Here is a 27,626-nt window from a genome sequence, read left to right on the forward strand (position 1 = left end):
CACTGCCAGCAACTGTGATTGCAAACTTTAAAGCAGCAGTAATGGCTATATTCTTCCAAAATGCTTGCCTGTTTCTTGCCTTTAAATCCTCTTTTCATTTTTTTCCGTGTCTTCTTTCTTTCAAATATATACTCTTAAATATTTTTTCTCATACTGGTTTGAAACGAAAAGCAGAATTTGTTAAGATCTTATTCCTGGGTTTTTTTTTATTCTTCCACCTTCAAGCAATTGCTCATGCTGTAGTGATACTTTATATGTGCCAGTGTGAGACCTGCACGGGGTTTTGCTATCGATCAGCACAGCGGTGCCCAGATTTACTTAGCATTATAAGGGTAGTGGCTTAACAGGAGGCCTTCTCCACAGCTTTACACACTAATACCTCCTCAGGAAAAAAAACATAAATCAAAAAGAAATAGGGGAGCAATAATCTTGTTTGTATTAGTTGTCAAGTATGAAATCTATAAACGTATATCTTTTTCTAGTACTGCTGCTTTAACAACAAACACATCAAAAGGGAGACGTTGCCTAAAAACCAAGAGCTCAGCAGAGCCTTTTTCTGAATCTATAGACAGAGATCAGACATTGGCCAGAAAAGTTGATTCTGAGCCTTCAGCTCTTCCTAACCATCTCCTTAACTAACTTCTTAGCAGGCCAGCGGAGAACAGGGCGGGGTAGAGACTTAAACACAGATCCAAGCTGTCTTTGAAGTCCAACATCTTTTGATGTTTGCATCTCCGGCTGACAGGGCTCAACAAACATCTGATTTTTCTTTGTTGGATAAAACATACGGCAAAAAAAAAATAATAAATAATACACTGCTACATTATGTCTTCCATACCACAATGTAAATCAGCTGTGGCATGCCTAGATCACTGCACGACATAGTTTATGATCCCCCTATTAGCGGGGTGGCAGATATACATATTAAATGGAAACAATTTTCCGAGATACCGATACCAACAAGCGATTGAAGCTTAGAGTAGTTATTTTGCTTTGAATGCTGTTTTTCAAATCGTTTCACTCATTTTTTTTGCATTGTAGTCTGTTTTGTTTTTTTTTTTTGTAACCATGGCTGATTATAAGCACAGTTGAGATGGTTCCATATGATTTGCTGCTTTTTACTTTTTTTTTTTTACAGTTTGGCATGAAGATGTATGAACTGCATTTCTTTTTCAAATGAAATCCTAAATGAAATAACATATTTCTATAGGTTTCTTTTTTGCATTTATATATTTCCATGAACAGGCATTGCTACGCATGATTGTTTTGGGTTTTTTTTGTTGACCCACTAAAAGTCAACGCACCTCCACAGCATCCACTGATTGTTACCTTTCCACTCAGTGCACATATTCTTTAACAGCTAGTTCTTTTAGGGTCAACACTTTCGTCTGGTCTCTTCTGGCCTTGCTTTCTTCTAACTTCTCTTGCAAAGACACAAAATCTTTCCCCAGTATATAGGCCAAAGCAATCATTGCCTCCAGCAATGGAATATAATATTTGTGCCTCTGGTGCTTCTCTAGCAGAGCCAGTGTTTTCTCTCCCACTTCACAGGCATCTGTAAAGTTCTCCAAGTCTTTGTGGCAGACGAGTATTGCGCAGAGCGAAGGCACAATTAGAGAAGGACTATGCTGGGTCAGTTTTTCTTGCAGAGGAAGAGTTTGCAGAAGGATTTCCAATGCTTTGGTGTACTGTCCACCTCTGAGGCAGCCATAAGCTTCTAGCAGCTGTACCCTTGTGAAGAAGTCGATAAACCCCTTGGATCTCCGGATGCACTTAATCGAATATAAAGCTCTGAGATAATCTTTGAAGGCCAATTTTCTCTCGTTGATCATTTCTTCTGTAAAGTTTCCAGTCAATCTTTTTTTGGGAAACGCAACCTCTTCCATTTCGTCCTTAAAGTCTCTCCAAAGATTCTTGTGTAGTCTTTCGAAATCAGAGTATCGACGCTCGATAAAGGCCTTCTTGCTATCAAAACTCCCTGTTCTAATGATGACGACTTGGTACATCTGAAGGAGGGGGGAAGAAAAAAACAACATTGAATTTATTCCAGAGAGAAAAAACATATTCCTGTTAGCATTATGTAGGCAATTTTCAAACAGCCTGCAGAGGTTATAAACTGTGTAGTTGCTTCTGATGCGTACGCTGTCTGCAAAGAGAAAGTACACGTATGATTTCCCTTTGAACATCAGGAAGTGCAATGCATGCATGTTAAAAGCATTCCTATGCTTTGCAGCTGCTATACGTGTGGGTAGCTGAGGGCCAGTGAATAGCTGTTATTCTCCCCTGATTTAATAATTGCCTAAAGGAATGCCTCCTTTTAATTTGCTAAAAGTCCACGGGCTATGTAACCCACATGTACTTTTAGCCACATTTGAAAAGGGCAATTTTCAAAAGATAATCTAATTGGGTAAAACTTAAAATTCATCTAAATTTAAAGGCCTAGAACTTACGACCTTAAATCTTAGACTTGCAGTTCACTTACCTAGATTTAGGAGCCCAAGTAAAGGGGTAAAAAAAAATCAATCGTGTCTATATTTTTTTTTCCGCGCCCTAACTCTGGCCACCTTCTTTTTAGAAATTTAGATGCTCTGCCCTAGTCAATTTTGGAAGATAGGCTGTAACGGGGTATACACAAGAAACCCCAGCATGCGTTAAGGGACAGGATCCGGAGATCCGGCCCGGTCCACCTTAAGCCCAGGCAACAGGGAATCCTGGTCCGGGAAGAGGCCTCTAGGAAGTTGTCTAGCCAGGCCCAGGAGGGAACAGAAGGAACCTTAGAAAGGCCCACTCTGCTTCTTTGTTTATAAGTTGTGAAGATATACAGAGTTGTTTTTATTGTAGTGAAGTAACAAACTTTCTGAATTTTCAGCCACGGCCTAGCCTGCGTCTAATCTCCGGCCATTCCGACTGCACACGGTGCCACATAGGCACCTAAAACCTTTGACAACCGACCCCATCATCTCAATGCTCGGTAGACTTTTTTTTTCAAAGCCTTGGTATAGTTTTGATTCTCAGTGCAAACATTTCTCCAGTTTTGCACTTGTCCTTTACCAAAATCTGGAGTAGTTTCTGCGCAGAAGCAAAACATTGATCTGCTTGCCCCTTGTTATTTCACTCAAATAAGGATCATTTGCCCAGTTCTGCAAGAGAGTGATGAGCCACAGAAATGCGAATTCTTTGAATTCATACTGACGTATTTATCTTTGGTGGAAACAGACGCACATTGTGTTTGAACATCTGCTTCTGGGGATTTCCAGGTATTACTCATGCTCAGGAAGATGAGGAAAGAGCTGCCGAGGAGATGTGGAAGAAAAAAAAGGAAATTTCAGAAAGCAGCTGTGAAGATTTTTTATTTCTTGTCTCACAGCTTATTTTCTTGGAATGCCTACAAGAAATATATTAAAGGTGCCTCTTCGTGTCCTCGTTTGCAAAGCTGCTTTTTGGGCATTCTCAAGCAGGAAATGACAGCAAATTGTGAACTCTGTGAAACCTCACAAAGCCGCTATGCACTGTCGCTTTTTCTGAACAAGAGGGTTGCATTGTATAGATTTCAAATACAAACTCTGTTTATGCTTGTAAGAAGAGTGGGCACCTAAAACTGGTTCTCCTCTTTTAATATTGTTGTGAGAGGTTGATTGACCGGTAAATGGCGTTAATGAACACTAGATTTCCATGCGCTGGCAAACACAAGCTGCTTCAATATAGTAACAACATAGTAGGTGATGGCAAAAACAAAACAAAAAAAAGGACCAATTGGCCCATCCAGCTGCCAGCCATAGAAGCATGACTGCTCGTAGGACATCATTCCTTATCCAGGTTTTGTTTTTCTCTTGGATTCTGCCAATTCCCCCACCCCCCAACCAAGAAAAGAAGAGCCTAGAGGATCCCATACCAAATTCAAACAGCCACCCTCCCTGTCCCCCCCACCATGTCTGAAATCCAACATGCGTTGTAACCATTTAAACAACTATCAGCTAGAGAGGCTTCTGCCTGAACATCTACAGCCAATACCCTGAGCTACGAGCAAGCCGCTGGTTCTGACACGGTTTGTTTCTGGGGCATTGTAGCTTGCTGGTACCAGTCTGAAGCAGCATTCGTTCGTGCATCCTTTATCCATCCTATCTTTTTATCCTTATCACCTCTTCCCTCCTCGCCTCCGCTCCGCAGGGAGTGAAGGATACTGCAAGCCTTTAAGCCCCTTCCTACCATTCTCATAAAATATTACAGCAGGAAAGGAGCATCAGGGCCATCCAGCATCACCCAGGCATGGATGCTTTACAACCAGCCCCTGATTCCTTACAGCCTCTGACGTATGATGGGGGATAAGAAAGAAAAAGAATTTAAATCTAGGGTGGGGCAAAACGTTAAAAAAAAAACTTCTAGTAGCATGGGTTTGAAGAGAAAGTCATATCTTAACTAACCCTTCTCCCAAAATGCGAAACCCTTTTCAGTTAAAAATAATGATCTGCAGAACTAAATCCATGCATAAAGGCGCGAGTAATCACCTTACTGACGCCGTGTGCTGAAATTATCTTCCTAGTGAGAAAAATTCGGGTGTGAGCCTAATGAAGCACTCCAACATGTCTCCTGTCATTACCCGAGCGAACTGCAAATCAGTGGCCTCATTAGTAAGATCGCTGAACAACCGCAGGTAAGTTAGAAATCCATACGAAAAATCCAGAAGCAGAATTTTCTGGTAAACGCTGATCGATAAATCTTTGCATTACAAAAGTAAAAAAAAAAACAAAAAAAAAACTTGATCAAGTGGCGGATTAGGCCTCACGTCCATGAAATGTCTGAGCAGTGGAGATGCCTGAATGTCTGGAAACATTTGGCCCTTGATTTTCTTTTCATGCTGTAAAAAAAGATGTTTGATTGGATTTGTCCCATTCAGATTAGGTTTTAATTAATTTTATTTCTGTCAGCCCTTTCACCAGCTTCCTCTTTATTATTGCACAGAGTTTTAGAAATGTCAGTGCCACGGTTTTCTACTGGCCTTGGAGTTAAATTTCTTAATCAGAAAGTCCATAGTGATTACAAAATAATGATTATATTCATAAATGGGGCCGTTTTCAACAAACTGCCAGGGGGCAAGTTACATGGGCGTACCTTTGCACTGCGTAAGTTTTACTGAATTTCTCAGGCAGTTTCCTTTTTGAGCTATAAAAAGCAGTGCGGGGGTAAAAGCAGCTGCACATATTTGTTCTAGCTCCCACTGCAGCTTGAAAATGCACGCCTATGTTTGAAAATTTAGTGTACGTTGCATGTTTCCTTCCCTCCCCCGACCCCCCACACCTCCTGTTTATTTAAGCTGACTCCACTCCTCAGCCGGCCTGCTAGATCCCTTCAGAAACTGACCCCTGTAATATCCTGTCAATGGTCTGTCTTACCACATATTTAGAAAAGAAATCCTCTACAATTCTGCTAGATGAGATTTCAAATAGGAGCTTGACTGGTTTTTGCTGGCAATTGACCTTTTTCCAGTATTCTTGGTGTTCCTTTGTGGTCATAGAAGAGTTTGGGCTTGGTGTGTTATCTGCATCTAAAAGAATACATTTATATCAGAGCAAATACACTGTAGAGAAAAACTCATAAATATCTCACATGAAATGGTTCATTTCTAGCATATAATTACATCATCTAAGACTATATGTTCTTTGTACATAGCTCTTGGCCATGGGATACATCGGCTGGGTTCATTTCAATGTCTCTTCGCTTTATAGGCCTTTCTTAGTGATGCCTTACCACCCATGAAGAAGCACCAACAGTGGTGGCAAGAGTAGTGGGGGGTAACAGTTCTGTCTCCCAGCTCCACCCCATTGAATGCAATCCTTATGATCTCAATGGGCCACAAGCGATTATCAGTTCATACACCTTAAGTATCATTCATTTGCTGGTTCCCTTCCACATTATTTTATAGATCTCTATCATATCCCCCCTCAGCCGTCTCTTCTCCAAGCTGAAGAGTCCTAACTTCTTTAGCCTTTCTTCATAGGGGAATAGTTCCATCTCCTTTATCATTTTGGTTACCCTTCTTTGCCTGAGGGGTTGTATTAAATGATGCCCCTTGTCTTTTGTGAGTGCTGCCCTCCTTCCAGCCAGGGCCTTCAGTGAACTATGGTCCTGGCTGCTCAGTCCTCCAAGCCCTATAACTTAGAGGACTTTCTGGTGGCCATGTTTGCGCATGACTCAGCACTTCCATACCCATTTAAGCCTGCCTGGCTTTCAACACACTGACTCAACTTGGGTCTAACTTTAGACCTAGTCGGGACCTCCATAATTCTCAGCCTTGTATTCTTGTTTTGTTCTTGTCCCATTTTATTGTAGCCTTCTAGTATTTGTTTGTCTTGTTGTTTGTTCTGTTCTTGCCTTGTCTACTTCTTGTCCTTGTCCAATTCTTGTGTGTGCTGGCCTTCTTGTTGTTGTGTATTTTGTTTGCCTGGTTTTGTGGGCACCCTTGTGTTCTTGTCCCTGTTCCAGCCCTGCTCTTAATAGGTGCCTTCTAGTCCCTGTGCCAGCACCTCCAGTGAAGTCCTGCTGGCCACCGGAATCTGAAGGCTGAACCCGAGAGGGAGGTGGCTGGTCAAGCAGAAGATCCTGTTCTGCAACTCCTGTTCCTGGCCTGGGGCTTACCCTATAACCAGTGATGGTGTCCTAACATCTTTTGATTGCAAAAATAAAAAAATTGGGGTTTTTTATATAGACTCCTCATTTAAAGGTGCAGTAACCCCTTGGATCCTCTGGAGTCAGGACTTGGAACTTGGAAGATAAAACTTGGAACGTGGAATCTCAGATTAAAAGCAGGGAATCTCCGGAGGCATGGGTCCTACAGAACATCAGGAAGATCAGGACATCACAGAACATCAGGAAGATCAGGGCATAGACCAAGAAGGTATAGGAAGTCTATGGATGAAGATCAGGATGCCTGGTTAGGAGCTGGAGACGAGACGTCCTTGGGAGGACAAGCCCCTTGCCGAAGCAAAGACAGACTGACTGAAGAGCCCTTTTATAGGACTGGAAGTAGGGGAGGAGTCCAGGAGGGCTACACCTGACTGGCCCTTTAAATGTGGGATGAAGCAAGGGGCAGGACCTTGGACAGCGGCCATGCTGCCGCTGTGAGGAGGAGAGATGGAGCGGAAGAAGCTGGGCCTCAGGGCAGGCCCCCGATGAGGAAGCGGCATTGTCCAGGCCGCAGGAAGGCCTCCAGGAGAGGCTCCACACCCAACCGAGTCCAGGGACCATGGCTTCAGGGCCACTGAGGAGCAGATGTCGGGTGCGGCCTCTGGGCTGTGGAGGAAAGACAGGCGCAGCTCAGTGCCACGAGAAGAACCCCGACGCGGCTCCTGCCGCATCAGTACAATGGCGGTCCCGGGCACGGGAACCAGGCAAGGTCCCGGTTTCTGCGGTCTCCAGCTGCGCGGATAAGCGCCTCCCATGGCTCCTGCCACGGGAGGAGCACAACAGTAGAGCAAAAGCTCACAGTAAAAACTTTTTAAAATATATCCGAAGCAGAAAGCCTGTGAGGGAGTCAGTTGGACTGTTAGATGATCGCGGGGTTAAGGGGGCAATTAGAGAAGATAAGGCCATCGCGGAAAGATTAAATTATTTTTTTGCTTCAGTGTTTACTGAAGAGGATGTTGGGGAGATACCCGTATCAGAGAAGGTTTTCATGGGTAATGATTCAGATGGACTGAATCAAATCACGGTGAACCTAGAAGATGTGGTAGGCCTGATTCACAAACTGAAGAGTAGTAAATCACCTGGACTGGATGGGGTACACCCCAGGGTTATGAAGGAACTAAAAAATGAAATTTCAGACCTATTAGTAAACATTGGTAACCTATCATTAAAATCACCATATTCCTGAAGACCGGAGGGTGGCTAATGTAACCCATTATTTAAAAAGGGCTCCAGGGGTGATCCAGGAAATTACAGACCGGTTAGCCTGAGTTCAGTGTCAGGAAAAATAGTGGAAAGTGTTCTAAATATCAAAATCACAGAACATATAGAAAGACATGGTTTAATGGAACAAAGTCAGCATGACTACCCAAGGCAAGTCTTGCCTCACAAATCTGCTTCACTGTTTTGAAGGAGTTAATAAACATGTAGATAAAGATGAACCAGTAGATGTAGTATATTTGGATTTTCAGAAGGCGTTTCACAAAGTTCCTCATGAGAGGCTTCTAGGAAAAGTAAAATGTCATGGGATAGGTGGCGATGTCCTTTCATGGATTACAAGCTGGCTAAAAGACAGGAAACAGAGAGTAGGATTAAATGGACAATTTTTCTCAGTGGAAGGGAGTGGGAAGTGGAGTGCCTCAGGGATCTGTATTGGGACCCTTACTGTTCAATATATTTATAAATGATCTGGAAAGAAATACGACGAGTGAGGTAATCAAATTTGCAGATGATACAAAATTGTTTAGAGTAGTTAAATCACAAGCAGATTGTGATAAATTGCAGGAAGACCTTGTGAGACTGGAAAATTAGGTATCAAAATGGCAGATGAAATTTAATGTGGATTATAGGGATGTGCAGAGGGACACCATACGTTGCATTTGGGATTCATATTTGTCGGGGGGGGGCCCAGATACGTTTATACGTTAATTCCTATTCGTTTCCCGGCTAAAATTAAATTAACTACAACCCCCCACCCTCCTGACCCCCCCCCATCTTGTGCTCCTACCATGTGACAGGGGCTGACCAATGGCACTGGTAGCCCCTGTGACATAGTAATGGCAAAGGCTATCAGCGCCATTTTGATTACTGGCAGCCGATGGCCCAAGTGCAGGAGGTCACTCCCGGACCCCGCTGGACCTTTGGCAAGTCTTGTGGGGGTCAGGAGGGTCCCCCAAGACCTGCCAAAAGTCCCTGGTGGTCCACCGGGGGTCCGGGAGTGATCTCATGCACTCGGGCCGTCAGCTGCCAGAAATCAAAATGGCGCCGATAGCCTTTGCCCTTACTATGTCACAGGGGCTACTGGTGCCATTGGTCAGCCCCTGTCACATGGTAGGAGCATAAGATGGCGCCGATGGCCATGTGACAGGGGCTGACCAATGGCACCGGTAGCCCCTGTGACATAGTGGGTCAAAGGCTATCGGCGCCATTTTGAATACCGGCAGCCGAGGGTGTGAGTGCAGGAGATGGCTCCCGGACCCCCCGCTGGACCACCAGGGAGTTTTGGTAAGTCTTGGGGGGAGGGGTCAGGAGGGTGGGGGGTTTGTTTAAATTGGCTCCTTTAGACGGCTGAATAATTCGGCAAAGATTCGTTGTATTCATGGGGAATCGCGATACATTTCGCTTCCCCATGAATATAATGAATATGGCCCTATACGTTGCGGATTCCCAATTAGTAGGGAACGAATGCACACCCCTAGTGCAAGGTGATGCATATAGAGAAAAATAACCCATGCTATAGTTACACAATTGCGCTGATTCAGTAAAGTCCGTGCGATAGGGATGTGAATCGTGTCCTCGATCGTCTTAACGATCGATTTTCGGCTGGGAGGGGGAGGGAATCGTATTGTTGCCGTTTGGGGGGGTAAAATATCGTGAAAAATCGTTAAAAATCGAAAAATCGAAAAATCGGCACATTAAAACCCCCTAAAAACCACCCCCGACCCTTTAAATTAAATCCCCCACCCTCCCGAACCCCCCCCCCAAATAACTTAAATAACCTGCGGGTCCAGCGGCGGTCCGGAACGGGCTCCTGCTCCTGAATCTTGTCGTCTTCAGCCGGCGCCATTTTCCAAAATGGCGCCGAAAAATGGCGGCGGCCATAGACGAAAAAGATTGGACGGCAGGAGGTCCTTCCGGACCCCCGCTGGACTTTTGGCAAGTCTCGTGGGGGTCAGGAGGCCCCCCACAAGCTGGCCAAAAGTTCCTGGAGGTCCAGCGGGGGTCAGGGAGCGATTTCCCGCCGCGAATCGTTTTCGTATGGAAAATGGCGCCGGCAGGAGATCGACTGCAGGAGGTCGTTCAGCGAGGCGCCGGAACCCTCGCTGAACGACCTCCTGCAGTCGATCTCCTGCCGGCGCCATTTTCCGTACGAAAACGATTCGCGGCGGGAAATCGCTCCCTGACCCCCGCTGGACCTCCAGGAACTTTTGGCCAGCTTGTGGGGGGCCTCCTGACCCCCACGAGACTTGCCAAAAGTCCAGCGGGGGTCCGGAAGGACCTCCTGCCGTCCAATCTTTTTCGTCTATGGCCGCCGCCATTTTTCGGCGCCATTTTGGAAAATGGCGCCGGCTGAAGACGACAAGATTCAGGAGCAGGAGCCTGTTCCGGACCGCTGCCGTTCCGGACCGCCGCTGGACCCGCAGGTTATTTAAGTTATTGGGGGGGGGGTTCGGGAGGGTGGGGGATTTAATTTAAAGGGTCGGGGGTGGGTTTTAGGGGGTTTTAGTGTGCCGGCTCACGATTCTAACGATTTATAACGATAAATCGTTAGAATCTGTATTGTATTGTGTTCCATAACGGTTTAAGACGATATTAAAATTATCGGACGATAATTTTAATCGTCCTAAAACGATTCACATCCCTACCGTGCGATTCTGTATTTAAATGAGGCACGACGGTAGAAACAGGCAAAAGGAGGTGCTAGGGATACTAGCGCGTCCCTAGCGCCTCCTTTTGGCCCGGAGCGGCAGCTGTCAGCAGGTTTGACACCCGACGCTCAATTTTGCCGGCGTTGGTTCTCGAGCCCACTGACAGCCACGGGCTCGGAAACCGGACGCCAGCAAAATTGAGCATCTGGTTTTCGACCAGACAACCACGGGCCGACTTCAATTTTTTTTTTTTTTTTTTTTTTTTACCCTTCAGGACCTCCGACTTAATATCGCCATGATATTAAGTCGGAGGGTGCACAGAAAAGCAGTTTTTACTGCTTTTCTGTGCACTTTCCCGGTGTCCGAAGAAATTAGCGCCTACCTTTGGGTAGGCGCTAATTTCTGAAAGCAAAATGTGTGGCTTGGCTGCACATTTTGTTTTCTGAATCACGCGGGAATACCTAATAGGGCCATCAACATGCATTTGAATGTTGAGGGCGCTATTAGGTTCGGCGGGTTGGACGTGCTTTTTCGGCCCCTTACTGAATAAGGGGTAAGGGAAAACATGCGTACACCCGTCGGAGCGCACTGTACTGTATCGGCCCGAATGTTAGGTTCCATATTAGGAGCTACCACCCAAGAAAGAGATCTAGGCATCATAGTGGATAACATATTGAAATCATCGGTTCAGTGTGCTGCGGCAGTCAAAAAATCAGAATTATTAGAAAGGGAATGGTGAATAAAATGGAAAATGTCACAATGCCTCTGTATCGCTCCATGGTGAGATCGCACTTTGAATACTGTGTACAATTCTGGTCGACGCATCTCAAAAAAGATATAATTGCGATGGAGAAGGTACAGAGAAGGGAGACCAAAATGATAAAGGGAATGGAACAGCTCCACTATGAGGAAAGACTAAAGAGGTTAGGACTTTTCAGCTTGGAGAAGAGACAGCTGAGGGGGGATATGATAGAGGTGTTTAAAATCATGAGAGGTCTAGAATAGGTTAATGTGAATCAGTTATTTACTCTTTCGGATAATAGAGACTTGGGGGCACTCCATGGAGTTAGCATGTGGCACATTTAAAACTAATCAGAGAAAGTTCTTTTCACTCAGCGCACAATTAAACTCTGGAATTTATTGCCAGAGGATGTGGTTAGTGCAGTTAGTGTAGCTGTGTTTAAAAAAGATTGGATAAGTTCTTGGAGGATAAGTCCATTACCTGCTTTGATTAAGTTGACTTAGAGAATAGCCACTGCTATTACTAGTAACAATAGCATGGAATAGACTTAGTTTTTTGGGTACTTGCCAGGTTCTTATGGCCTGGATTGACCACTGTTGGAAACAGGAAGCTGGGCGTGATGGACCCTTGGTCTGACCCAGTATGGCATGTTCTTATGTTCTAAACTAATTGCTTTCAAAAGCACACACCAAGTTAATTGTCCATAATTGTACTGATTGCTAGGATAACAGGATAAATTCAACAATTCCTGTTGTTTTTCTCTGCTGGATAGTGTATTTCAAAGCAAAGATGAATTATGAGCACCAAGTTGCTGTCAAAAGAACTCCGGAACAAAGTTTTGGAAAGGTACAGATAAAAGAATTACAAATTCCTTAGAGCAAGGTTAAGATGATAATTAAGAAGTGAAATGTGTATGGCACCACCTACAGCTTGCCTAGATCAGGCCACCCTTCCAAATTGGATAACTGAGCAGGGGTGCAACCAAGAGACCAATGGCAACTTTGAAAGAGCTATAGGCTTCCTAGCCATGTCTGGACAAAGTGTGCAATATCCCAAGCACACCACAAATCTGGACTGTATAGTAGAGTAGCAAGAAGGAAACCATTATTCAAGAAAGCCCACCTAGAATCTCCTTTGAAGTATGCAAAAGAACACTACAGGGATATTGTAGCCATGTGGTCTGATGAAACTAAAATAGAACATTTTGGCCTGAATGCAAAGTGTTATGGTTGGTGCCAATCCAACACAGCACATCACCCAGAGAACTCTATTCCTAATGTAAAGGATGTTGGTGGCAGCATCATGGTATGAGGATGTTTCTAATCAGTAAGGACTGGGGCACTTGTCAGGAAAGAAAAGACAAATGGAGAAAAGTAAAGTCCTTGAAGAAAACCTGTTGCCCTCTGCAAGAAAGCTCAACTAGGGACAGAAGCATAACAAAGACCCAAACCACACAGCCAAAGCTATGCTGGATTGACAAAGGAGCAAAAAGATAAATGTTCTGGAATGGACCAGTCAGAGCCCTGACCTCAAATCCAATTGAAAATCTGTGGCATGACTTGAAGCTTGCTGTCCATCAATGCTCCCAAGTGGCTTAGCAGTTTTGTAACGAAGCGCGGCATAATAATGCAAAATCTAGGTGCGCAAATTTGGTGGCGACCTATCCCAACACACTTACAGCTGAAATTGTTGCCAAAGGTGCTTCCACCAAGGATTGATTCATGAGGGTGGCGACATCCAATTGTTTGATTGAAGTTTTATTTTTGAATATATATTTTTGTCCCCAGTAAAACATTTTTGGCCCTGAAAGGTGTGGAATATGGTGTGTTGATGATTATAAAAAAAAGTCCCCATTAAAATACATGGAGCTCTGATGCATTGACTCAATGAAATGAGAAAAATGTTCAAGGTAATGACCTTGCTGGTCATTTCTAAACGAACATTAAATACACCAAATAAATTTAAAGGACTTACATTAGATTAAGCATCCCTGCTCTGTTAGCAACCTTAATAATGAAAAACTCAAGGATATTAAAATGCTGTCAGCAGTCCAGTGGTGAGATGGGGGCCTTTCCAGATTTTTTGCACCAAGTGCCAAATGTATGATTATCTACCAGTTGGTAAGGGGTTGTATGTTTGCACTCAATGCAAAGAACTCCTGGCTTTCAGAGATTGAGTCCTCCCATTCACACACACCCACCCACCCCAGACAGGCTCCCCATTCACACACCCATCCCAGGTAGCCTCCCATTCTGAATGGTCAGTTTTTGTAATGGAGGAAGGTACATTTTGTAGTGCCCCAGGATCTGCACTGGGACAGTGCTTTTTAATATATTTATAAATGATCTGGAAAATGGAACAAAGAATGAGGTGATCCAATTTGCAGATGACACAAAATTATTCTGAGTTGTTAAATCACAAGCAGATAGTGAAAAGCTGCAGGAAGACCTTGTGAGACTGTGAGGCTGGGCATCCAAAAGGCAGATGACATTTAATTTGGACAAGTGCAAAGTAATACACATAAGGAAAAGTAATCCAAGCTATAGTTATATACGATAATAGATTCCATATTAGGAGTCACCACCCAGGAAAAGGATCTAGATATCATTGCGGACAATACATTGAAATTCTTAGTTCAGCATGTGGCAGTAGTTAAAAAAAAAGTAAAAAGCAAACTATTAGGAATTATTAGGAAAAGAATGAAGAACACAATAAAGAATATCATACCTTTGTATTGATCCATGGTGTGACCACACCTAGAGTACTGTGTGCAATTCTGGTCACCGCATGTCAAAAAAGATATAATGGAACTGGAAAAGGTGCAAAGAAGGGAGACCAGAATGATAAAGGGAATGGATTAGTTCCCCTCCATGGAAAGGCTAAAGAGGTTAAGGCTCTTCAGCTTGGAGAAGAGATGGCTGAATTGAGATGAGAGAGGTCTATAAAATCATGAGTGGAGTGGAACGGGTAAATGCAAATCAGTGTTTATTCTTTAAAAAAAAATAAATACAAAGAATAGAGGATAATCCATGAAATTACTAAATAGCACATTTAAAACAAATCTGAGAAAATATATTTTCACCCAAATCATAAGTATGCTCTGTAATTTATAGCCATAGAATGTGGTAAAAGCAGTTAGTGTAGCTGGGATTAAAAAAGGTTTGGATAAATTCCTGAGGAAAAGTCTATAAACCGTTATTAACCAGGCAGACTTGGGGAAAGCCACTGCTTATCCCTGGGCATAAGCAGCCTAGAATTTATCTATTATTTGGGATCCTGTCAGGTACTCGTCACCTGGATTAGCCACCACTGGAAACGGTGAACAAGGGCGCCAACCATTAGGGAGCGGCAAAGAACATCGGTGTGGGGCTGCGAGCGGAACCCATCCCACTTGGCGGGCTGCAAGCATTTGGTGTGTTTGGTAGAGTGTGCATGTGTGGGAGAGCCTGTGTGTGTTTGTGTGTGAGCGAGAACAAATGTGCATAATTATATGTGCGTATATGAGAGAGAAAGGAGAACGTTGTGAGCAACAACTCCCGCTCCCCAACCCCATCAGCTGATCCACAACAATCTCAGGGTATCTGGAAATCAGAAGTTCCAGGTACCCTGTTAGTTTTAATCATTGAGTGTTAATATTTAATGTTTGCGCTGTTCTTCAATTTTTGTTTTGGATTTGAAACATTTTGTCTTTAAGAGTTTTTAATTACTGAATGTCATTTTGCTTGTCTGCTATTTTGAAATCTTCTATTTACTAGTATGGTTTTACTGTTATTGAGGTTTTATATTTCTTCATTTTATTGTTTGATTTATATGAAGAATGGAGGTGGTGTGCTCCATCCAGAGTTTACTGTTATGGTTTCCAGTTCAGTTTTTGTCTGCACATTTTTTCATTTTTACCTTATGGTCTCTATTCTGTATTTGGTGAGGTTTTGTCTGTGATCTGCATGTGTCATCAAACTTGAGGTATTCTCCTAGTTTGTAGTTTCTGTGTAGGGTTCTATAGTAGCTGGGCTTGTTCTGTTTTCTAATAGGAGGTGTATAGGTATTTTAGCGTTGCCTTTTCATAAGTAGAGTTGTTACTGTTTGAGTGCTAGTACTTAGTACTGTTTCGGTATGGGAGGTTTACTATATTGTAATTGTAATTCCTTTTACTCATGGCTTTGAATACCAAGCACACATTATATACCCACCATGCATTACAATAGGTCTAATACCATATGGGTTCCAAGTGGGTTTTTTGCCTTTTAGCAGAATTTTCAAACATATAATATGAATATTACAATTACATGCACTGCTATAAGTAATATTTTTATTTCAGAAAACTATATTTTGAATGTCCTATTATTATACATGCATAATGTTTACTTATATGTTTGGGGTGGGGGGGAGGTCAGGTCTGGTGTTGGGGAGGGGTCACAAGGCAGAAGGTTTACCTAGAACGCCTAAAACCCTTGCACTGGCCCTGATTGGAAACAGAATATTAGGCTTGATGGACTCTTGATCTAACCCACTATGGCAGTGCTCATGTTCTTAAGAATAATAACATAATGCAATATCCGTGCTCAACCTGAAAGACTGGAAGTTTCTTGATCATTGGTGTGAAATTCAGTGGCAGTTTTAGCAGAAGTAACGGATAATTTAGTGACATCATCTACTGGAGGGTACCGATTGTCAGTCTCCATCATATACCTGCTGTAGGAAAAATACAGAGAAATGTAAGTGATAGCACTAGCAAAAAAAAATAACAGAGAATTCATTTGGCAACTAAATCATACTAAATTATGAATATCCATTTTTCATTCTGATTTTCTGAAATTATTAGTATTTTGAGCTTCTGAAAACTCTTCCTGCTAAGATGAAGAGGTCATGGCATTACTATGCTGAGCCCCATCAGAAACCCTTGAAGTTATCACCCTGATATATGTAAAGTGAAGCGTGCAATAAGGGAAGAAAATATTTTTAGAAGAAGAGTTTCACCATTTTCAGCACAAGTAAAGAGAAATGTTTAAGAAATAAACTAAACTAATACAATCATAGGAGAACAAGAAATAAGATAAAAAGGGGAAGCAATAAAGTCAAGAGGCAATCAAGATGACACTGCAATGAAACTGCTGAGAACCGAGGGGGCAATTTTCAGTGGTCCATGTAGGGCTAAAGTCCACGTGGCTTTCTTCTTGTGTATTTTTTGGTTTTGGTAGGCTAATGTAATATAAGGTCCATATTCAGCCACAGGCAGACCAGGCAAGTTATTCAGATAAATGTATGTTATTCCTCTAATATATTGTACCCCATCTTGTATGAACTTCTTACTCAGAGAGAGCAATAAATTAAAATAAATCGGATATTCAGGGGCATGGCTACAACATTGAATATACCCAGATAAATCAAAATTGTGAGTGTAAATACTCGAGCATGTCATTTATTTTTTATGTAATATGATATTTTAAGTTATTGTATTTTGATTTTTATGATGCTCCGCTTAGTATGACAAATCTGCTATAAGCAGAAAGTGAATGATTTAAATAAATAAATCAGGTTTGCTTACTGTAAACTTTTTCCATAGATAGTAGAATGAATTAATCATTACATGTGGGGTGATAACATCCATTAGCACTGAACAGACTCATCTCTCCAAGAAAGTAACATAGAAACATAGAAACATAGAAATGACGGCAGAAGAAGACCAAACTGCCCATCAAGTCTGCCCAGCAAGCTACGCACTTTATCCATTTTTTTTCCCTTTTTCTCTCTCCCACCTGTTACTATTGGCTTCCAGTACCCTCCAGCCCTAATTCCCCTCCACCCAATTTAGAGAGCAGCTCTGTATCTGCATCCAAGTGAACGTCCAGCTCAATTAGGGGTAGCAACCGCTGTAACAAGCAGGCCACCCCCTTGCCCCATACTCTTACCCACCCCTGTTTTTATTTTTTGTTTTGTTTTATTTTTTTTTTGGAAATAGCAGCCCTCCATCCTTCCGCTCCGTGAAGGTGGAACACCAACTACTGGCCACTGGCATCCCGCTCCGTGAATGCCTCTGTGGCTACTGCCGCTCCGTGCAGTGTTTGAATGCCGCTGTGGCTACTGCCGCTCCGTGCAGTAGAGCTCTGAGCTCTACTGAGCATGTGCAGGGAATTCCTGCACAAGCATTTCATTGTGAACCTCCTCAGTCAGTACATTGTGAACCTCCTCAGTCAGTACCAGAGCTACGTCTAGCTATGTAGTCAACTCTCTGGGGAGGCGGGCAGGTATTCCATGGCTATGCACAGGTATTCCATCCTGCTATCCACAGAAAACACTATTTATGGGAAACAAACTTGGTTTTTTCTTCAATAAGCAGGCTGAATTAACTATTACATGTGGAGAATCCCAAGATGAGGGTTGCAGTGGAGTGTTTCTTTAGTAAACAACCTGGAGTCCATCACGGAGATAGGAGTACAGTGAGAAAAAATTATGCATAATGCTTGCCCAAATTTACAGTCACTCTGAGATATTTTATCAATACAGCAATAGGATATGAAGATATGAACTCAAGTCCATGTTGCAGCTTTGCAGCTATCCTCAATGGGCATTTCACAAAGGTGAGTGACAGAAGAAGCCACAGCTCTCACTTGATGAGCATTAACTGACTCTGTAAGTTGTAACTCTGCTAAAGCATAGTTGTGATGAATGCACTTAACCAATCAATTAGATAAAGTATGCTTGGGGACTGCTATTCCCAGATGCTTCGGGTCGTAGGAAACAAAAGGCTGATTGGTTTGATGATGTGGCTGAGTTTGGCTTTTGTAATATGCCAAGGCCTGTTTGCAATCCAAAATATGTTCCTAGAGGAATTGGAGGACTGCTGAAAAGATGTATGAGATATGTATATCATACTTGTCTGGGCCATACTGGAGCTATAAGGATCAGTCAAGCATGATCTTGAAGAACAGTTTACTATGAGTCCTGGCGATGAGTGGCATTGGTCAAAAAGCATACATGAGGTTTGTCCTACAATCAAGGAAGAACGTGTCCTGTGCCAGTCTGAGATTGATTGAAAGAATTAAGCAGAATTGATTTAGTTTGCTGTTTTCCTGTGAGGCAAAATGTTTCTCTGATGACTGATTCCACAATCTGAAGATTTTGTCTGCTACAGATTGTTGAGGAGACCAATCGTGTGGATGAAAAGTTCAGCTGAGCTGATCTGCCAAGGTGTTGGACATTCTTGGGAGATAGGTGTTACGATTCCTCCTGTAGCTGCGCCACAGGAGGCATCTCACCTTTTTCTGGAGGCTGCTCCGAAGCCAGGGCCTCGCCTGAGCAATTGTCCGGATTCTGCTCCACGGTCTGGGAAGCCTTCGGTGTTGTTTGGGGCCTACTCGAGGCCTGTTCCACTGCACCCTGGATGCTCTGGTATGGGCCACGCCCTTCTCCTAAGGGGCGGGCCCATGGCTCCTCTCCATTTTTATGGAGCCAGCAAGGGGCAGACCATCTGGACTCCTCCCAGGGAGTTGCCTGCTTCTGGGCTATAAAAGCCTTGCTCCAGCACTCATGCTTTGCTTGCATTGGAGTTATTCGACTCTGGATGTCTCCTCTTCCAGCGCTCCATCAGGTCTCTGTTTTTGTCTCAGCTTGTTGTCCGGTGTCTTGCATGTCCTGATGTTTCATGATGTTCCTTGATGTTTGTTCCTGACCCTGATGTTTTAACCTGCTTCAGACTGCCAGTGTGCAGTAACCTGCTTTTGACTGCCGGTGTGCAGTAACCTATTTCAGACTGCCGGTGGCCAGCCTCCTGTTTCAGACTGCCGGTGTGCAGTACTTCGCTTTTAACTGCCAGTGTGCAGTACATTACCCTGGACTGCTTCGTGCAGCATATTTCCTTTCCTGCACTGGTTCCACTCCCGTGGATGTGGGACAGGGTGGTCTGTGACAGACCAGTTGTATTGGCTGTGTAGGGCGCCCTGAGGGACAGTGCCAACGTCTGAACCTCCCTACTTGTTTCAGTCTACGTCTACAGTATCTTGCTTCAGAGTCTATGTCTACAGTATCCTGCTTCAGAGTCTACGTCTACAGTCTATGGTTCCTGAGTCTTGTCGTCTGTTTTTGAACCTTCGTCTGCCCACGCCCTGAGTCCAGCCTGCTGCCTCTTGCCATCCCAGGGGCAGGTCCGAAAGGGCCGGGAACGGTCGGAGGACTGTTCATCACCAACACTCCACAGTTGGTTCCAGAGGCATGCAGGTCCGGCTGGGGGTCAGGTTGTCTCTCGCCACCCACGCTACACCTACCCTTGGCGTGTGATCATGCCAGGGGCCCAAGGGCACACTCCCTCAAATGGGGACCGCTCTCCCAGTGCTCCCCGTAACAATAGGAGGCATATAAGATAACCCAATTCTTGTCTACCCAATTCCAGATCTTGAGTGCTTCCTGGCAGAGGGGCCATAATAGTGTTCCTTCTTGCTTGTTGACATAATACATGGTCACCTGCTTGTTAGTCTGAATCTGGATGCTCATGCCTTTAAGAAGATACATGAATGCAAACCATTTCTTATCACTTATAATTCTAGCAGGTTGATTTGATATTAATTTTCCTCAAGAGACTAATTGCCCCAGGTTCAACAGGATCCAATGTGAGTGCCCCATCCCTTTGTTGAGATGTCGATGCAGTTATTTGGTAAGGAAGCTGATGAAGGGGAGCACCTTATCGAAGGACATGAGGTTGTAGCCACCACCTAAGCGCCTGAGCCATCTCCCCAGGAATTATAGACTACATTAGAGAGTGGCTGGAATAGTTGATCCCATTGGGAACATGGGATTCATTGAAGATGATCAAAATGGAGGCAGGTCAGTGGAACCACATGGAAAGCTGGTGCCATATGACCCAGTATGACCAGCAGAGATCTTGCTGTTGATCACTGAGAAGAGAGCTATTTGTAGATAAGTGAATGCATGGTGGTTGCTCGATCTGAGGGTAGAAATACTTTTTCTTGCATTGAGTCTATCCAGGTTCCTATACATTTTGTCTTTGCGCGAACACTAGATTCAACTTTTTGAAGTTGATGAGAAAACCTAGACACTGCAGGAGGGAAATTGTTTCATGTAGAGTTTTATTATATTCACCTGAGATCTTGCTATGACTAACCAGTTGTTCAGATAAGGGAAAACTTGAATCTCCTGGCATCACCAATATGCTGCTCCCACTAGACATTTGGTGAAGACTCTTGGGACAGACCAAATGGGAGAACTCTGTATGCATAATGGGTAGAATTCACCTTGAATTGAAGATAGTGCTAATGTGAATAAAGGATAAGTATGTGCAGGTAAGTATCCTTGAAGTCCAAGGCATACATCCTTTCACCCTTCTGAATGTAAGATAAAATCGTGCTGAGGGAGTTCATTCTGAATTTCTCTTATAGCAGGTACTTGTTCAGTTGCCTCAAGTCCAGAATAGGCTACAATCCCCAGATTTATTCAGGATGAGGAAGTACCTGGAGTAAAACCCCTGTGCTTTTTGAGATATTGGTAGTTGGTCTATCACCTGCTGTTGCAGAAGTGACTGAGCTTTTAGGCAAAGTGTGGCCAATGTGATGGATCCATCTGGATCACTGAATAATGTGAAAGGGGTGGCAGATGGGAGAAACATAACTGGAATCAGATTGCACTATGCGCAAGACCAAAGAGTCCTTGGTTATATGGTGCTACCTGTCCAGAAAAAGCTGGATTCTGCCCCCGACTAGATCAGTTGCATATGGATTGTCCGGGATAAAAAAATCTGGGTCCAGGTTTAGGCTGAGTGGTCTTTGGCTGATGGCATTCTTTTTGTCTAGGCCTAGTGGAAAGAGGCTATTGGCATTGAGTTAGAAGAAGATGGAGACGGTACTGTTGATAAGACTGGAAGGATAACCTGTGGAAATACAGCTGTATATAATGATAGAAGGGCAGTCTCGGTTCTGTTGGTTGTTTAAAGTCCATCAAAAGGGTCTAAACTGCTATGATTTGGTCCTTTATCTGTTCAACCGTCTCCCTAAGCTTTTCTCCAAAGAAGTTATCCCTGAGACAGGGGAGGTCCGCTAGCTTCTCATGAACGTCTTCCCATATGCTGCTAGCCCAAAGCCATATCATATGACATGCTCTAATCGATGTTGCAGATTTTCTAGAAACAAAATAAAAAACTTTGTAAACTGAATTGAGGATGCCTTCTTCTGCACTCAAAAATGCCTGGGGATAACTGGTAAATCCTTCCTTAGATTGGAGGAAAGGCTTCAGCTTTTGGAGACAGACATGAATATACTGCACTGATGAATGGTAATGCATGCAGTCATCATAAAAGCTTGATACACTTTCTTGCCAAAGTTGTCCAAAATCTTGTGGGCCTTTCTTGGTGGTGAATTTTAATGGATTCACATCTTCTCCTTTTTCATAGTAGATTCAACACCTATTGAATGGTGTAGCAGTTGAATGACATCATATCCTGAAGATTGTTGAACCCTGTATTTTAGATCTAGTTTTCTCTCATTTGACTTGCAGGGAATTGGCATCTCCCACATTTTCAGCTGTAAAGTATTTGGATTGATATGATCAGGTAATGTCATGGTTCAGATGGATTATTGAGAATTTGTAGTAAGCCCAGTATGAACACCAAGGAGTGTTCCCAGCTTCTCGATCAAGCTTCTCGATCAATCTTGAGTATGAGAGGCCTTCCAGAGGTGAGAATTGGTCTGGTGGCTCTGGCAGTGGGTTGGAAGGTATGCCTGTAGAATCTTTGTCAAAACCCAAAAGCACAGAGTCACTCACCCAGGACTGTAACTAAGATGAGGACAAATCAGGAGGCTCCTCTGGTAAAAGTGGAGGTGATGATGAATAATGTATTACCTCTGACCTGTTAGATTCCGCTGCCATGGAGTGAGATGAAGAAGAAGCCTGAAGATTTGGCTCTGATGACATGTTCAGCCCAATGGGTGAAACCGGGGCTTTACTAGTGGAACTGCCGATGCTAGGTTCTGAAGAATAGGCTGAAGTGAGTCATCTGATTGCTTGGAAAGGGTGGTAAAGAAACTTTTCAACAAAATTGTGATTTGATCCAGAGATTGATATGGCCTCTGATAAGCCATAGACAGTGGTACATCCTCTTCTGATACCAGGATTGGCTCGAAGCTAGTGGAACTATAGAACATATAGGTCCTAGTGTCTCAAGTTAGAACCTTTCCACCATCAACCTTGGCAAGGAAAGAGCTCTGGTGATTGGAGGAGGGAGGGGTAGTCTTATCCCTTCCTCGGCTGACCTAGGATCAGTCATATACAGCTGTGTTGATAGAGTAGCTGCTAGAATCAAGAGCTTTGATGGAGTAGAATGCTTCAAGGATTTCAACGACTTAAACTTACCTTGTTTTGATGGATGTTATTCTGATAGTGTTGAAGAATCTGGAGTAATGCATTGAAGCTGTGTTGATGAAAAAGCCAATTGCATCATCACTGCACTGTATGTTCCTGTCTCGGGACCCAAGTGCATGGATCCGGGTGCATGGAATAGTTGGAGCGCTGATGCTTAGAATGCATCAAGGCACAGTGCTTTGTCTTCGGTGCATATACATCAAGTGTGCTGATACAGCGTGTTTTGATACGGTCTGCCTTGAGTGGCAAGGTATCGTTGAATGCTTCAATTTTATCATGCTCCGAATGCTTTGATGCACTGTGCATTAAGCGTTTCGATGCTCCATGCATCGATTAATTCTGCATCAAGCATCTTGATACAGATTGTGTCACATATATTGATGTAGACTGCACCAATGGCGCTGATGATGGTCGTCGAAGGTGCCAGTGTTGATACACTGCACTTCAAGTGCTTATGCTTTTTCAGTGCAGGCTCCAATGGCTCCAGTGACTAGTGGCACTTTTTCTTCAACGTAGGGTAGCTGTCCAAACAACCCAACAGCTCTGGCCTGCGCAGATTGGGGGAGTCAGAGGAGCTTCTGCTCAGTTCTTTTCCCAGCAATGCAGATGATGCTGCACTGCAAGAGGAGGATCTGCTGCAACTCCTTAGAAATTTACACAGCTTCTCACTAAGGAGTGCCCTGGACTGTTTTGAATGTGGGGGCATCCATCCACAGGTATAACAATTTTGTTGCTCAAAGCCTAAGCAGATATAGCACAGCTCATGGCCATCGGTAAAGGGCATTGCCTTTCTGCATATGCACCATTTAAATCTGCTCACTGTTGGCTCTTTCTTCTGTGATAACTCGAGGAGGCAAGGCCTCCTAGAGGGAAAACAACTGTAGGTGTTTTCCTTCCCTCTTACAACTATTTCTCTTTTAGTTAGCACTGAAAAGTGCTGCTGTGGGGCTGCCAAGGCAGTGAGGCAACAGATTAACAGGCCGATACAGTACAGCCTGCTCTTGGACGCGCATTTTCCCTTACCCCTTATTCAGTAAGGGGAGGAAAACGCGCGTCCAACCCGCGGCACCTAATAGCGCCCTCAACATGCAAATGCATGTTGATGGCCCTATTAGGTATGCGCGCGGAATACAGAAAGTAAAATGTGCAGTCAAGCCACACATTTTACTTTCAGAAATTAGCTCCTACCCAAAGGTCGGCGCTAATTTCTTCCGGCACCGGGAAAGTGCACAGAAAAGCAGTAAAAACTGCTTTTCTGTGCACCCTCCGACTTAATATCATGGCGATATTAAGTCGGAGGTCCCGAAGAGTAAAAAAAAGTAAAAAAAAAAAAAAAAAAAAGAAATTTGAATTAGGCCCACGACTGTCGGGCCGAAAACCGGCCGCTCAATTTTGCCGGCGTCCGGTTTCCGAGCCCGTGGTTGTCAGCGGGCTCGAGAACCGACGCCGGCAAAATTGAGCGTCGGCTGTCAAACCCGCTGACAGCCGCTGCTCCTTTTGCCCGTTTTTACCGCCAGGCCTAATTTAAATACAGAATTGCGCGCACCGGCAAGTGGCCGGTGCGCGCGCCAGGAGAGCGGGCGTTCGCCCGCTCTCCCGCGGACTTTACTGTATCGGCCCGAGAATAAGTTATTAAGGAAAATTTTGATTTTATGAAAAATTCTGAGGAGAGACAGAATACACAAACATGCAAGTGCTCAGACAAAAAAATGACTGAAAAGGCTCGCAAGGCAACACCCATGCGGGAGCTCCTACACATGTTAACTAGAGCTCAAACCTCTACTATCTTGGGGGCCAATGGAATACAGTGCGCTCAGCCGAGCGCACTATATAACCCGCAGTCGGACGCGGGTTGAATAGGCGCTAATCAATCCCCTAATGCAATAAGGGGATTAGCGCCTATTCAATGCGCGTCCAACGTGGAGTGAACCTAATAGCGCTCATCACATGCAAATGCATGTGAATGAGACTATTAGGCATTCACTCCGATGCAAAAAAATAATGTGCGTCTCGGATGCACATTTAGCTATCGGCTATTAATGCCTGCCTGGAGCAGGCATTAATAACTGAGCCCATTTAAAACAAGTACAGAAAAGCAGAAAAAACTGCTTTTCAGTACTTCCTCCTACTTAATATCATTGTAATATTAAGTAGGAGGAAAAACGTAAAGAAATGTTTAAAAAATAAACACCTAACCGGCGAATGGCCAAGTTAGGAAAACTGATGCTGATAAACTCTGCGTCGGTTTCAAGGAAGGCGTTTTTCAAGGAAGGCGGTTTTCAAGGAAGGCGGTTTTCAAGGAAGGCGCTAAGGGCACGCAAGCGACCCGAGCGCCTCCTTGCTAACGCGATCCCCTAATTTAAATATTGCATGGCGCCGCTTTGGGGGTGCCTGGGGTGTGTTAAGAAAGCGGGTGCTGACAGTTCAGCGCCCGTATTCTATGCGCTTTTATTGCATCGGCCCCCTTGAAGAGAAAAATCCATTCAATGCCACTAGATGACTTCATCACGCATGTAATGGTTAATTCAGCCAGTTTATCACCGGAAAAATAAATAAATAGATAAATAACGTTATCTGGATACCGATATTATATACCGATATTTGTGGGAGAATCATACCGGTTTACAGATACATTTCAATGAAATATACAGCAAATACATAAAATACATCTTTATTTATTTATTTATTTATTTATGTGTTGAGTTTTATATACCGTCATTCGGTGAAGCCATCACAACGGTTATTATTAATAAGATATGCAATGTACACATAAAATGACTAAACTGCATTAAAATAACATAATACAACGAACTTAAAATCCTTAAAAAACATAACAATAAAATAACAGTAAAAGCTTTAGTTTAATACTGCTTTATTTCGGCGTTTATCATTGGGTCGAGGTTTCAAATGTTGTCATGCGAATGCTTGTTGGAACTGCCAGGTTTTCGACTTCTTTTTAAATGTCTGCAGGTTTGCCTCTAGTCTTAGTTCGGATGGTCATGAGTTCCATATTTTGGGTCCTGCTAGGGATAAAGCTCTTTCTCTTACAGTATTTAAATGTGCTAGCCATGGGGATGGTATTGTTAGCAGACATGTTTGCTGATCCCAAGTTCCGTTGCGGTGTATGGAAGTGAAGGGCTGCGTTGAACCAATCTATTTTATCATTGAATATCGTTTTGTGATTTAATGAAAGGACTTTAAACTGCATTCGGTATGTAATTGGTAGCCAGTGCAATTCTTTCAGAACTGGAGAACTGGTGTAATATGATTATATTTTCTACTATTAGTCAGTATTCGTGCAGCTGCATTTTGGAGGAGTTGCATGGGGTCTGATGGTAGATACCGGAAGGCCTAACAACAGAGCATTACAATGATCTGTTTTCGCAAAAATCAGTGCTTGCAGGACTGTTCTAAAATCCTTTGTGTGTAAAAAAAAAAAAAAGGTTTCATTTCTTCAAAACTTGAAGTTTAAAAAATTCCATCTCTGATAAGCGTATTAATAAATTTGTTTAGATTCGGCTCGCTATCTATAATCTAAGTTTCTAACTTCATTGACTATAGTATACCCAGGCTGAACATTTTTTATGTCCAGTATTCTCCTTTCGTCCATTTATTGCATATTAGAAGTACTTCTGTTTAGGCTTGGTTTAAAGATAAACACATATGGGTTAAGGGCTGTTTTATAGAGGCAAGGTATATTTCCCATAATTTGAGAGAGTTCTCAAGAGAGCCTGTAATAGGACATCCGTCTGCATATTTATAATAGGTTAATCCTAATCCAGAGATACCCTATCCCGATACCCTATAATGCTGAATATCAGCTAGTATCCAGATAAAGTCAGCCCCACCTTCAAATACCCCTGCTTTATCTGGCTAAGTTTTTATCTGGATAGGTTGGGGGCGGTGAATGCGGCAGGAAATTGAAAATCCGCGGTTTCTCGGCTAAGACCCGAACTCAGTCTGACAAACCATCTGAATATGGACCTCTGCTTTCTGAAGCTGAAAATGCTCCAGTAAAACTGTGACCGGTGAGAACATGAGAATGCTAGGCCCTTTCATACGCACACTGAACTGAAAACCGATTTGATATAGTAGAGTAATACAGTTGAAACCATTTTTTGTGACTCTGGTGCCCCACAGCCCTCGTCACCCTTCTGACTTGGCCTCGGTTTGAACTTCTGGATCAGCGAGAAGAACCAAACAATAGAACTGGGTCTAACAAAGTTCTACAGAACGAAAAAAAGAGCTGCTTCTTATTGCGTATTATCTCAAAACTGCAAACGAGCCACAACGTAGCATTAAACACGATGTGCATACAGGTCAATTTTTCTCATTTTGAAGAGCTACGTTGTGGCTCGTTTGCAGTTTTGAGGTAATACGCAATAAGAAGCACTGATTTCACCTGCTTTTGTTCTCTTTGTAATACACACGGATAGATTTCCAGGAAAGCATAAAATAAAAACTGAAAACAAAGAGATCTCTAATAATTTATTCTGCACATAGTTGCCAGAAAGCAGATCTTTCCTGTTTCACACAAGCTGTTCTTTCAACATATTGTTAGTCAAAGGTTGTAAAGAAAAAGCTTACATTACCAGAAAGCAACTGACCTCTGAATTGTGGCAAAGCGCTCTGGATCAGAAGAACCATGAGTAACAGCCAGTCTTACCTGTTAAATAATTCCCGCACTAGGAACTCTGTTCATGCTTTATTCTGGTTGCAGCAGCTCTGCTTTGCAAACCTTGTCTGCACAGAGCAAAAAAAAAAAAAAGGAAGTTAAACTCTTCTCTGTCCTCCTTCCCCCACAATCTACAAATAATTCTGACGGAGGGCGGTGGGTGGCTACTACAAACCGAAAGCAGAAAGGTACCTTGCACTGACTTCTGCTTTTATTTATTACAAATAGGTGAAATCCAGCCAGCAGGGTTTGCTAATCTGATTTACTCAGAAGAGGATTAAATACATAGTCCCTGGCA

At 43.3% G+C, this 27,626-nt stretch overlaps 1 protein-coding gene across 1 annotated transcript; it reads right to left on the reverse strand.

The window, feature by feature from the left end:
* On the reverse strand, positions 1-27,413 carry SNX20 (sorting nexin 20). Its single transcript, XM_029608522.1, has 4 exons — positions 27,320-27,413; positions 15,857-15,981; positions 5,391-5,542; positions 1-2,006 (listed from the first exon to the last, which is right to left on the reverse strand). Exons 2-4 carry the CDS (start codon positions 15,972-15,974, stop codon positions 1,338-1,340), a joined length of 939 nt encoding a protein of 312 aa, XP_029464382.1. The 5' UTR covers positions 15,975-15,981; positions 27,320-27,413; the 3' UTR covers positions 1-1,337.
* Between the last annotated feature and the right edge of the window lie 213 nt (positions 27,414-27,626).

This window comes from Rhinatrema bivittatum, chromosome 7 (assembly GCF_901001135.1).
Source record: "Rhinatrema bivittatum chromosome 7, aRhiBiv1.1, whole genome shotgun sequence".
Taxonomy (NCBI): domain Eukaryota; kingdom Metazoa; phylum Chordata; class Amphibia; order Gymnophiona; family Rhinatrematidae; genus Rhinatrema; species Rhinatrema bivittatum.

Excerpts from the sequence above, each read along its gene's own strand:
- SNX20 (XM_029608522.1), bottom strand. The coding sequence starts at position 15,974 with ATGATGGAGACTGACAATCGGTACCCTCCAGTAGATGATGTCACTAAA. Across the intron at positions 5,543-15,856 it reads AGAAACTTCCAGTCTTTCAG|ATGCAGATAACACACCAAGC; the intron begins GTTGAGCACGGA and ends GTATTCTTTTAG. Across the intron at positions 2,007-5,390 it reads ATTTCTTTTCTAAATATGTG|ATGTACCAAGTCGTCATCAT; the intron begins GTAAGACAGACC and ends CCCCTCCTTCAG.